This window comes from Medicago sativa, chromosome 3, assembly GCF_051527215.1.
Source record: "Medicago sativa cultivar Bolivia chromosome 3, Bolivia_mono, whole genome shotgun sequence".
Taxonomy (NCBI): Eukaryota; Viridiplantae; Streptophyta; class Magnoliopsida; order Fabales; family Fabaceae; genus Medicago; species Medicago sativa.
The window spans coordinates 102,475,123-102,488,748 of record NC_140751.1 but is presented as its reverse complement, the minus strand read 5'-3'; the positions used below and the strand labels follow the sequence as shown (position 1 = coordinate 102,488,748).

General features: G+C 33.4%; 2 protein-coding genes across 2 annotated transcripts; one reads left to right on the top strand and one right to left on the bottom strand.

Moving 5' to 3' along the window:
* Positions 1 to 647: 647 nt before the first annotated feature.
* LOC146943115 (MLO protein homolog 1-like) lies at positions 648 to 5,579 on the bottom strand. The gene is made up of 15 exons (XM_085757232.1): positions 5,359 to 5,579; positions 4,762 to 4,819; positions 4,459 to 4,671; positions 3,552 to 3,580; positions 3,349 to 3,465; positions 3,172 to 3,232; positions 2,950 to 3,035; positions 2,751 to 2,825; positions 2,576 to 2,664; positions 2,424 to 2,473; positions 2,280 to 2,320; positions 1,960 to 2,133; positions 1,780 to 1,815; positions 1,399 to 1,527; positions 648 to 1,303 (listed from the first exon to the last, which is right to left on the bottom strand). The coding sequence occupies exons 1-15, from the start codon at positions 5,482 to 5,484 to the stop codon at positions 926 to 928; spliced, it is 1,662 nt and encodes a 553-aa protein (XP_085613358.1). The 5' UTR covers positions 5,485 to 5,579; the 3' UTR covers positions 648 to 925.
* A 1,923-nt stretch (positions 5,580 to 7,502) lies between these two features.
* On the top strand, positions 7,503 to 10,632 carry LOC146943114 (inner membrane localized protein). Its single transcript, XM_085757231.1, has 5 exons — positions 7,503 to 7,639; positions 7,852 to 7,987; positions 9,293 to 9,389; positions 9,707 to 9,793; positions 10,185 to 10,632. The coding sequence occupies exons 1-5, from the start codon at positions 7,582 to 7,584 to the stop codon at positions 10,317 to 10,319; spliced, it is 513 nt and encodes a 170-aa protein (XP_085613357.1). The 5' UTR covers positions 7,503 to 7,581; the 3' UTR covers positions 10,320 to 10,632.
* The last annotated feature ends 2,994 nt before the right edge of the window (positions 10,633 to 13,626 follow it).

The following is a 13,626-nucleotide window of genomic DNA, read 5'->3' as shown; positions in this document are numbered from 1 at the left end:
TCCATTTTTATATTCATATTTTCTTGTCTTTTATGACACAATGGAGGGATAGAATTGGAAAAGTCCTACAAAATTGCATCTCTCCCGTGTTTCTTCGCTTATGTGGGAAGACTCCAAAAAGTGTGGGGCCCACATGTTCTCTTCCCTCTTTCTCACCTCTACCAAACAAGAGAAGTGATGTATTTCTTCTCTTCAACTTCTCTCTCTTCAACCTCTCTCTCCCCTTTTTCTCTTCTACCAAACAGACCGTTAAAGTTATGCTAACCAAGACAATAATGTTTAGGATATTTCAGAATAGAGTAGCAATAAAAGAGAGAATTCGCTGATGAGAGGTGTCATTGGTCAAGGGTTGTCCTTCTGTGCAGGTGGTTGTGGACTCATTTTCTTTTTTAGTGTCTGAATTTTGCAGATTTATGGTATCATGTGTTTAATCGGCCAGGGACTGTTACAACACTGCGTAATGAAGCGATGACTCATCTATAACAATTTGAAGGCTTCATTAGTAGCGGAAGAGCTCTTTATTTGAGAGTAAGTGTAATTTGGTTTGCTGCCATATGGAGCGTTTGGAAATCAAGAAATGATAAGCTGTTTAAAAACAAAGATATTAGTATGGATCAAATGATTGAAGAAGTAAAAAGGTTCTCTTGGTTAATGCCTTGTGCTTTGCTAAAATTGGATGTGTGGATTAATCTTTGCTTAAAAGAATATGCACATATTTTAAAAGAGAAAACTTAGAAGTGTTTGATGTTCTTATACCTACCTCACCTGTTGTCTACGGCGTGAACATGACATCACATATGACTCCTACAAGCAAGATTAATCAAGATTTTACGGTATATTCATACTTGTAACAAGATATTAATTAATTGTTTTGAAAGTTGACACACAGCCACACAAGTTGGTCAAATTAGGCCATTGTTACTTGTTAAGGCTTATCAAATGAGAAGTCAATATTATGATTTAGCTGATTGTTCCCAGCAGGATGGTGTTGAGGTGGTGACATAATTTGATTCAAATTCAATTGGTGTGTAGATCCTTCTGTGTCTGAAAAATCAGTTTCAGATTGGTATGATCTTGGAGAATATAGAACACTATCTGTGTCTGTTTGGTTACTAGGTTTGAACTTGTGAAGCAAATGCAAAGGTGATGTTCCTTGGCTTGGTGTTGTGTCTCCACTCACTGAAGGAATCTCTATTGATCCTGCATTCCTTAACTTCCTCTTATCTCTTGCTGCCTTTTGCCATTTTTTAAGTGCTTTTGTTGTTTGCTCCTCAAATATTCCTCTCTTCATGTGAGATCCCATCTGCAAATTTTAATTAACATATATACATTTAGGCCTAAATTTCCAATTAAATAAATTTAGTTCAATGGTATGGTTAATTTGAGGAAATATTCTACCTGTGTCACTAGTGCATAGAGAGGAAATGTTATGTAACTGCATAGGATTTGTAAGGCTACCCCAAGGACAACCCTTGTCACTATTAGTGGCAAGTTTTCATGGAAGCAAGATGTGATTGTAAACTCATACTGCATTTTCAAAATAATTACACTTAATATTGTGTAGATATAAATCCTTTGAATTAGCAGCCAACTAAAAATTGAAATACGCGTCTTATTTACAATATCTATTGATTTTAAAGTGCAGTCAGTTGCTAGCCGTTAAATTAAGAGAGATATTTTTCTCTTGACAGCCTGCAACTGGCTGCACCATAAAGCCGTTTGTCGAGGATCTAACTTCCTCAAAAATAAACATGTCTAATTTATAAGCTAGCTACTTACCCAAGTCCACAAGAAATAGGCTATTTGGAAAGCATTCTGCAAAAGAATAATGAAAAAAAATATTATGAGTAAGTTCTGATTGATCAAGATTGAACTAAAATCAAAGCATCTTACACAATGTTATGTGATATATACTATACTAACATAACTACAAATGATATATTATAAAACGTGCATCACCTGGAATAAGGTAAAATGAATCAAGAAGATGATCCAATGGGGGCGATTAAACCAAAAATACTTGTTGTTGGGCTCTACCACGGGTACTCCTCTTACAATTGTAGTACGATCTTGGATTTCTTGGGCCATTTCCATGATTATCAGTTCAAGCTTCGTGCCCACTAATAGAAGTATCTGTAAAAATTGATAAACACAGATTTTGAATTGTAAACACCGGTATTATGCTGATCATGTTCATGAGCCTAATTGTAAAATCCATTAATAGAGTTAGTAAATAAATAAATGAAAACTTTAAATTATATATGATATTTATCAATTACCACTAGCGGCGCTAATGATAACCAAGTGAGCGTGTACCAATCTGCAAAGATGAACGAAGTTAACTTAAATACTAAAAATTCAATATCAAGTGTAATATTGTGTGTGTGACAGTGAGTTAGAGAGATCAGAATGATTTTACTTACTGTAAACGTTCATAAGCAGAAAAATGATCGCAAAAGCCCATAAAGGAATACTGCAAAACAGAAACTAGCTAGTGAGATAACAAATTTAATAACAGCTTAAACAAAAGTGACTGAAGATTGCATTATTGAATTTAGGTCCATTAATTAATTACCTTATACCCACGACCACTTTAAAATCGTCCTCCATTGATCTTTTGATGTATTTATGAAAGTCGAATTTGCTATCAGGAGCAAAATGTGCCTGCATTTGTTTCAGATTTTGGGTTTTCACATCAAGACCTCAATTGAAAAGAGTAGCATTTATAAGTTTAAAGGTTTGAGACCTACGTTAATAAATCCATGCCGCATAGTCATGTAATCCACCTTACTCACAGACGCAAAAAATTGTCTGAAGAATGCCACCTTAATATAAACGAAAAAATTGATTATTTTATATAAATTTGTTAAACAATGTATTTAGTTTTTTATTTTTGTGACAAATTGTTTTTGAATAAACTCCCAATTTAGAAAAATGTATGGAACTCACTATCCATCGTATTCCTGGTTTCCTAGACCAGCCTGAGTGACGCTTAACAAATGTAGTTTGATGCGCAAACCTGAACCTTGCCGGATCTGCATCAATGAGATTAACAATTATAATGAAGTTACAATAAAATATAAATACTTAGGTCCATCTTGTTATATTCTCATGTGACATGCATATAAGACTGTCCCACAATTTAACATTATTAACTGGAAAAGGAATTACCATGTGTAAATTGGTACTCCACGGAGGATGTTTCGGTTTCCCAAGCCTTCCACTTCTGCATCTGTTCATTCATCAAACTCATTTTCATTCTTACTTTTGCTCAAGATATAAGTAAAACACAACAAATCACACGTTTTTTAAGTTTATATCTGAACAGTAAAAATGAAAATAACTCACTTTTGCTCGGGCTAGAACTATAGTCATGACACTGTAGAAAATGTGAAAAACGGCTAGCACAAATATAAATATATGCAATTGGTGCACCCCAGATTGAGATATTAAAGGCACTTGACCCTGCATATTTCATTATAGTAACACAGAATTATAATTAAGGATATGCTTAAATTATAAATATGAAATATTTATACAATCTTGCTCACTTTATGTGAGCAATAGTCATCACCACCGGCTGCAGGTAGGGGTGTGCAAAAAATGTGGTTAACTGAATTGTATCCACAAACTGAACCAAACTGAACCAAAAAAAACTGAATTGTATTAAAAGGTTTATGAACTGAACCACTTTTTAAAACCAGTTCTAGTTCAGTTTAAAACTGGTTCAGAACCGGTTCATATTTATGAACCTTTTTTAACCAAAACAAATAAAATTACAATAATTTTTTTTTTAAGAGAAAAGAGTATCGAATAATAATATTCCAGGAAGGGTCGAGTTCGCAGCAGAGAGAAAAAGCTCCGGCAACCGATAATGGCACTGTAGTGCGACGGTGCCTACCATTCTCTCCCTTCACCAAAACCAACACTCTTCAACCGATAATGCGCTCCAAAGACAGAATCTCTTACTTCTACGACGGTGCGTTTTCCCTTTCCTTCTTATCGATTTCCACTTTTATACTTTAATAATCGCGTTTTCTTCTTTAGCTGAATCAGATTATTTTTCGTAGAAGTGATTTTCAAAATTTATTTATAGCTCTGTTTATTCATGTTCCTCGAAACCCTAGCTTCATTCATGTGATGTGTAAGGAATGGAACTTGCGTTTAGAACTGTTTTAGGTTTCGGATCCAAGTCGTTGTTTAGCTGAATTTCAAGGCTTTTTCGTAAACCAGTTCAAGGAATAATCTGGTTCAAAAACCGGTTTATAACTGCAAACCGGTTCGAAACCGGTTCGAAGTAAATAAACCGATTCAAAACTGTAAACCGGTTCTGAACCGGTTTTAAACCGAACTGGAACTGGTTTGAAAAATTAACCAGTTTTTTTTAAAGTGGTTTTAAAAACTGAATTGTATCCATTAATGTGGTTCAGTTCCAATGCAGTTTAGAACCATGAACACCCCTAGCTGCAGGTGCCAAACCTCGACGCCATACCACATTCTCATCAAAATCAAAAGAAAGTAACCTTCTCCTATCATCTTTTGACTCTTCTTCAACTTTCCCCTTCTTACATGGAAGCATGCTATCACCTAACTTTGTAGGGATGCATATTTTTGCAATATATTTTGTACCAAATGTAAGTAACAAGGATATGAATCCTAACAGCATTAATTCTGCAAATCAACAAAATTACATCATATTACTTTATTGATTTCAGGGGACACAAATATTATATAAACTATACTGCCCTAGTTTTTATTTACCTTCTTTGATTTTCTCCAAGGCTTCACTCATGGCCTTCTTATGTTTTTTGTGAAACCACTGTCATATGGAAAATTAGAAAGTCTATTACCGATCATATAAACAATTATTTTGACCTTAAACAATTTACAAATTTTCGAAATAAGTAAAACTATAATTTTGTTTTTTAAAGTACTATAGTGAAAAACGTTTATTTTGGTTTTTGCTATTCATAACGAAATAGGATTCCCTACAATCAACATTTCATGCGGTCAAGGGCATCAAGACCGTCTGATCTTTATCGTATAAAAGAATGTAGATTTACACTTTATAATTTGGACCTTACAATCTTAATCAAACGACCACCGACATCCAAAATACAGGAATGTCTAAAATATTGACTGCAGAGGAGTACGGTCCATTTAGAGCTCCTCATTTGGTGCAATTTTTAGAGTTAACATATAAAAACTTTCTAAGTGATATTTTTACAAAAAGGAAATATTGCAGCATACGTGTTCTAAATACTACTGCAGATACTTATTCCGAGTTTACTTGAAACTTAATTAAGACTTAGAGATGAATTAATCAGTATGATTGAACTTTAAATTATACATGTATACCTTTTCAAGTTTATGGATTCCATGTTCAATTAATACAGAGATGATGACGAAGACTGCGCAGACAGCAGCAACAGCCCAAGTTGGTGTTTCCTTCAATGTTCTTTCCCCAGGAGCTCCTCCGGCCATCTTAATTTGCTTTCTTCTTTCAAACAACAATGTGTACGTTTTTCTAGTTAGTCTATAGTCTAGGTTATATTAATATTAATATTAATTTTGTGGTTAAGCTAATTAACCTTGCTACTGATAGTATGTATGCGGTTTGAGAAAACGATGTTTTTTCCACATGCTTTCAGATTTTAACGTATTCTCCCTCTTTAGAAAACAAGACATACTTTGTGTCAACAAAAAGAAAAAAGATAACAAGACAAATCAGTGAGCATATAATAGTGAAAATTTAAGCCGGCCCTTTGGAAGATTTGCTTGTATATGGTTTTTATCGTTTTATACTTGTATATGGTTTGTGCCTTATTATTAGTTTTTTAAAAAACACAATTTATATCATATAATTGTTTTTTTGACTAATCATATGATATTACATGATTCTTGGTCCCATGGCAACTTTATATGTATGACATAGCAAAATTTTATAAATTAATTATAGTCATTATCGACCAAGAAAATTTAAATTGATAATTCTGTGTAAGTGTTTATGAATTTTGGTCCTCAACGTGATTATTGATGGATGATGCTTAAACTGAACCATAGGAGACACCGCGGCCGAAACATATATTAATCTTAGACTGACTGATTCTTCATGTGTCCATTAATTGATTAATTAAAGTAATACTACAAAAAAGTGCAAACTTCAAAAGTGTGTTCTTCTCTTAATTGTTTATTTTTTTTTCCCTTTCAATTTGACAAATTCAACAACTACTATGTATCAATACTGGACCAATAAGTAGTAGTAGTGTATTCACTTGAGAATAAAATAAAAAGCCGGAGATCCAAAATAGACAAATTAGAGGTATCCGTTGATTTGGTAAATTTGAGAGAGTTTTGTTATGGAATGTTAAACTGTTATTATATGTGGTGCAGAGTAACGGCAATGCAAAGTTGGTTAGAGTAGATGTCACTTCAAAATCAAGTTATAGACTTATAGTACTATCGTTTTTTTGTTGATATTGGTAAATAAGGAAAGAAAATACTACACCACCCTAGTTGAGGAAGAGTCCATGACATCAAAATTGACGATCGATAATGCACACCGGTTTAAAAAAGAAAGGGAACCCTAAACATAGAGCAAGACTTCTAGTGGCTAAATTGACGATCCAACGATATTGCACAACAATTTACTTCTCTAAAGATGTGAGTAATTGATGCATGCATTTCAATCGAAATCAAATTCACTTCAATTACTATATTCTTGCATTCACGCAGTCAAGACATAAGTTACTGTCTGATCTTGATCGGACGATCTAGAAAAAATAGATTTAGTTTTTATTTTATAATTCTTAAAATACCAAACTTTAATGAGATTCATTTGATCAAGATAGTATAATCACCAAATCATGGTTGGAGGATTGCATCATCTTATTGATGCAACTGATCATGATCCATTTTGGATAAAATTTTAAATGATACACATGATTTGACATAAAAGCAAAGACTCAAGGTGGTGATGAAAAACTTTTGGATAACAATTTTTTTTATAGACATTGAAACGAAAAATTTAAATATTTATAAGGACTAAAAACACACTTAATCCATTAATGATATTAGAAATTAGAAAAGCAACTAAAAAACAACTTTATGAGATAATAAAAGATTTATTTCAATTTAATCAAAGACTCTAGATTCAAATCAACCTAAAAATTTAAGAATATAAGATGTTAAATAGATCGAGAGAAATTTGTAATTCATTCTAAACGACTTGAGGGGTTTGCACATAATATTTGATTTACATTAAAAAATAGAAAATAGAAAAGCGGTGTGGTTGTTGGAATATCCGATCTGGATATGTATGTATATCAGGACAGAGAAACAAGGGGCTGGTAGCTGCTAACTAAGCATTAAGAAAAAATAATTAGGAAATATACTACAAATATATTTTGGAAGTTGTATTAATTGTAGTGTACAATTATTAATTAATCGTAGCTTCTTAAAAAAAAAAAAAATTAATTAATCGTAAGTCCATCTTAGATATCATCGAAGGAATTAATTTCAACCGTATTTCCTCTTAGTAGTGTTTCTCCATTCCATTCCTTTCCTCCCAAATCTCATACTATGGCTTCTGCTTCTGCTGCTGCTGCTGTTTCCACCTCCTTCCTTCTCACCAAATCCGGTAAATCTATTCTATTCTCTCTCTCTCTCTCTCCGATTTATTCATTAATTTGCAAGATTTATTATTATTCATTCGCTATGCCACTCCAAATCTCACTTCAAAAAATACATTCTTCCACGATTTCATTTCATACCAATTTATTACTATTAAATCTATAAAGTAAAGATTGTTGTCTTGTATTCTAACTCATGATGTTGTAATTGTATTGGTAGCATCATCTTCATCCATCAATAAGATGAATCAGTCTCATTTGAAGATCAAACCACCCACCTTCTTGCCCAATCGGAGGAGAATGCTTCTTTCTTCTTCTTCAACCACTAGGCCTTTCATTGTGAGAGCTGCTTATAGGTACATACATATTCACATGTTTATAAGCTGTTTTCACCCTATTTTCATAACCTCTCCAAGATAGCTTATTAAACAATTTAACTTTATAATTTGTTATAGAAATACCTTATACATAAGCGCTTATCATCATAAGTATATATTCAACGAGCTGCAAATTAATTTGTTTATCCAAACAATGCTAATGTATCAATCACTGCTTATAAATGTCTTAAATATTACTTGTTTGTTTATACTATAACTATCATGGTTATGTGTTTCATTGCTCTATGCAGGCCCGGCCTTGGGGTGTGCAAGCAGCTCAACCAAGTCGGGCCTCCAAAACCTACGGGCCTCAAAAAAAAAAAAAAAATTAAGTCTATTACCACACCCCACATAAATAAAAAAAATATATGTTACTTCTTTTTCTTTCTTCGGTATACGTTTGAGTTTTTTCTAGACTCTAATTCTCCTTTGGACATAAATCTGATGCTACCAAACCACACTCAATTTATATAATCACTCAATCAGTCAATTTGGAAAGCTATTTCAATGAAAAGTATCACAACAATCATTTCTTTTTCGCATAAACCATTTGTTTCCCCTTTCCCACAACTGAGGAATGATAAATCCAAACGACACCGTTCGGTAAATTTCACCTCTCTTTCACTTAATATTTTTTATTTTTATTTCGTTTCATGTTTAGAAGTTCTTCTAATTCTGATTTTTTAATGAAGTTTAGCTACACAAAAAAAAAAAAAAAGTTTTTATTTTAGGGGGCCTATTTTAAAAAGAGAGCCGAGCCTCCTATTTCATAGGAACGGTCCTGGCTCTATGTACTGCAACTTGGTCCTTTACTCCTTTATACATGCCAGTAACTCAAAATATATCAACTTGGAGTTGATAAATAGTTTATCTTTATCATTTCATTGACTGATGGGAACATTTTAGCGAGAGATACATATATGGTAAACAATATATTTTGAAAGCTTCCATGTCATTACATTCTTACCAAAATTAATCGGCGATATTATTTTAAATGTTTATATACATAGTGGAAAGTAGTTTTTTTTTATAGATTAAACTGTAGATCAATAGATTCCTTCATATTGCCATCACAAATAATAAACAGGAGCACACAACTGATACGAGCAAGAAATGATAAACACCAACTATGCTTGAAATTATGATGTTTTTTTATTAAGTAAATTTGACATAGTGTCCAAAAATAAAAGTAAATTTGACATATGAAAATATCTTTTTTCTTTTTTTAACAACCAACATGTGAAAAGATCTTAATTTGAACCACTACATATTCTTGAACTACAGTGATGGTGGAAGGCCCAACAGTGCTAGCGTCTTTGTTGGTGGCTTTATCTTAGGAGGATTGGTCGTTGGAGCTCTTGGCTGTGTGTATGCACCTCAGGTAGTATTTGTTACTGTGACATACATTTTGGTTTTCAACAGGATCAAAGATATCTGTCTTTCCTGTGATGTCGTCATTTATATGGCTATATAAGGAAATAAGGAAATTTAATTTGTTCACGCACGCCTCTTACTTGTACAGTTAACAAAGCATGCAGCATAATTAAAAGCGCTTGGCACTAATATCTTTAAAATCTTTAAGATAGCAGGATGTGCATAACGACTTTCTTAAAAATATTTATGTTCTGCAACTGCAAATCAGGATTTCACTTATTGTTTGAACTTGACTATATTATGTGCTCTTTTACTCTTTCATAGATCAGCAATGCTTTAACTGGAACTGACAGGAAGGAGTTGATGAGAAAACTGCCAAAGTTCATATATGATGAAGAAAAGGCTTTAGAGGTGAGCAGTGCTTGCTATTTGTTTCACCCTACAGGTTTATCTTATAAAGAGTCCTTGCCATGCTTGCTTTCTTCTTTTACTTACAGGCCATATATCTTGAAATGAACTCACTTGAATGGGGATTAATTTTTCAAATTCTAATCAATATTATCATGGACATGTTTGCCAAATCTGTTTAATGATTTCTATGCTCAAATCAATTTCCTGGAGGCATTCAGTTGTCACCATCCATTTGGTTGCAAAAATTTATATAGAACTGGGTCTAATATTAAGCAAGGAATTGGTCCTAGGAGGCCCTTTTGTTACTCTCGCTCTTTTTGCTGCAACTTGTTGGTTTGAAGTGCGGGCATACCTTTAATTGCTCACAAAATTTGCTTTGCCTGATTTGCAGAAAACACGGAAAGTACTGGCTAATAAGATTGAACAGTTGAACTCGGCTATAGATGAAATTTCTTCTCAGCTTCGGTCAGGGGACACCCCAAATGGGGTAGCTGTGAACTCTGATGAAGTTGAAGCTGCCACATGAGACCGTTGCTATGATCTTGGCCATTATTGTTCGATGAAAATATCGTTGGTACAAATTCCATTTTGAATTTCTTGTAATATCTTTGCATTTCATCATATAGTAAGTAATAAACAAAGTTGATGACAGCCTCCACTTAGGTAAATTTGTCATTTCGATGGGAGGTTTCTTGTGCTCTATTTCTGTCAGCATTTTTTTCTTTTTTAGTGTAAGAATATGGACATATCTATTAGTTAACTGTTTCTGGTTTGTATCGTTTTAATAATCAGTGCTCAATGCTTAGACAGTGAACAATATCACTTTGGATTCTCCATAATAGGATGTTGTCACTGTTGCGAATTCGATGAAAAACTCACACCAATAACAAACTTGATGTGTGGAGCAAGGGATAATCAAGCAACCAAAACAAAGTGTATGGAACAGTTATAAACACAAGCCAAAAGTAGAAAACAGCGAGAGAGAAAAGAAGAGAGAACACAGAATTTGTTGACCCAGTTCGGTCCAAATTGACCTAGTCTGGGGGAGAGAGCAGCCCCCCGTTCCACTATATGATGAGTAACGTTACAAAAGAGATATCAATGGGTTACAAGAATAAGTCTCCCGCCTAATTCTACCCAAATCCCAGCCTCTTCCCGTAACCAAGAGACTCAATCCTAATAGTGTTTCCCAAGGTGAATCAACCCTCAAAACCTAGTGTTTGTTCCAAAGAGACAAACTCTATACAAACCCTAGTTTTGTTGTTGCCTTTCTAAACCCTTGTTTCAGCCCCCTCTATCTCAAGGTTTACACTGATACAATGCATATATTTATAGTAAAAGATTCCTCAATAAAACTAGAACAAATCTAGGCCCGAAAATACGTTTCTGTTTTATTTTCTGCTGTCAAAATCGGCCACAGTGCTCACCAAATCGGCCACCGATTTTTCCAGAACCAACAGACAAAAAAACAGAGTCCAAAATCGGCCACCGTGCTCTGAAAATCGGCCACCGATTTTCTGCTACCAGAATTCCAATTTCTTCAATTTTGAGGCACTTTCACAACAGTCACTTGTCACTTTTACAGCAAACATGAAATACATGATAACTATGGACTCATCTTATTGTGTTTGTCTTATCATTTGTCTTGTCGTTTGAATCAACGGCTAACTAAAAGTAAAATCGCGTAACTTTACAACACCTTTGAGATTTATCCCCTTCTCATAATCCTTCCTCTTACATTAATTGGCTATTTCAACCCTTTTATAAATTCTTGCCTCCCCTATGATTCCAAGCTAACTTGTCCTCTTTTGGGTCACAGTCAATGTTATTTTCCTGTGAGAAATGAGGTGGTTCGAGTCATCATTGAAAGTGACGATAAAGCTTCCGAAAAGGATTAAAGAGAGCATCACTTTGCAATTCATAACAGTTTATAATATCCTCCATTAAATAAAATATTCAGAATTAGGAGACCAGTAATATTGCCCAACGTCACACATATCATGGTGCGACAAGGTAGAGCCTGCCTATAATAAAATGCACGTTTGAATTGTGTGTATGTATTTTATTATCAAGTTTTGCAAATGAGTTGCTATCTCAACGTGCAAGTTTTATTTTTCTAAAGAGACAGAGACAACTCATGCATCATTGGAGTCATGTATCATCTGTTTGAGAGCAATTGAAACTTCCACAAATATTTAATGTTTCTTCTTGTAGTGCTCGGATGGTTTTCTCTTGAGAAAAGAATTTTCATATACGTTTAATTTTTTTTTAAGTCAATTATTGATAGGAACGCCCCGTGGCCAGAGGAAAAGCTTAAACCAACTAAAAAAAACTGTTGTAAAACTTACATAAAATTCATGAACCCAACTTTTGTTGACACGACCATGGATTCACAGTTTGTTCTAGAGTGGACTTTCCAATTGGTCCAAACCCAATACCACACTCCGTCAAGCTATATATGTCGGACAACACTTGAGTGACATTATGGTGCCAAAGTATGTTTAGCATTGGTGCATGCAAGTACACCACCATTAGACATCACGACTGCCATGGATTCCAGCCACATTTTGAGGAATTGTTCTTTTTTTGATCCCCATCACGATGAGATTTTGTCTCTTTCCAGCACATTCACTGAGTTCGTACATAACACAGCTATGTTTGATGTTACATACAAAATGCAAAAGAGATAGAGGAAAAAGAAGAGTACAACATACAAGATACAACACTTGCACTTACTCACTCATATATGACTTCCGACTACGTGCAACCCTTCACAACTTACCAAGACTATCGCTATCACTATCCAGTTAGATAACATCTGAGTTTTTTTTTTTATTTTTTATCTCAATCTCTTCGTGTTCAACCAATATCCTTTGTTCTCTACTACGTAGCTTTTAAGTACTTTTACAACGTAGGTTTCACACCTAGGGCTGACGAGAAGAAGAGTAGCCTTGCCTGTTTTCCTAGGATCCCACTTGTGTAACATAGAGGTATCCCACTTGTTTTCCTATGTTTTTTTTTTTGGTGTTATTATTACACATTCATCCAATCACATCTCATCAAATAAATAATTGTAAAAATATTTTAGAAGGGAATATATCAAAAAACGAAATAGTAAAATATGATTAAATACATGTATTAAAGTGACACTACCGGATAGGGCATATTAATTAAATCCTTTTATAAATATCTTATAATTTTACAATTTGATGTTATTTGGATTTTTTTAATAAAAATACAAATGGAAACATCCTTGGGGAACAAATGAAAAAAAAAAAACGGGTTATTTTATTTATTTATTTTATATATATTTTGTAACATTTAAAAAATACATTATTTTTTTAAGTGTAATGATCCTACGGATAATTTTGGTACTACAAGTGACCAAAAACAACCCAACCAATGCTGAAATGAATTCATTGGTGTTGGTTATACAAGGTGTCTAAAAATTCATTATCTAAGATTAAATTAATAAAATTTCACTTGTATTGTCGATTTTAAAAATAAAATAAAAAACAAATTAATAGTTTTTATTTAAACTCACTCGTCATATCTTTCCCTTCTTTCACACTGTTTTATACTTATATGTATTTATATGTATGTGGTTCAAAATAAAAAGTCCAATGATCAGAATACATGGATGTCCAAACATTATCTTATCTTGTAGATATTCTTACAAATTATTCACCACTCATTCCATTACTCCCCCAGCAACCATAATTTTCTTTCTCTCAATCAACTTCACAAAAATCTGTAAAGAAAAATATTAACCACTCATTCATCAACCATAATTTTCATTGTAAATATAAACACTCAGCAAAGAGTTGTTTTTC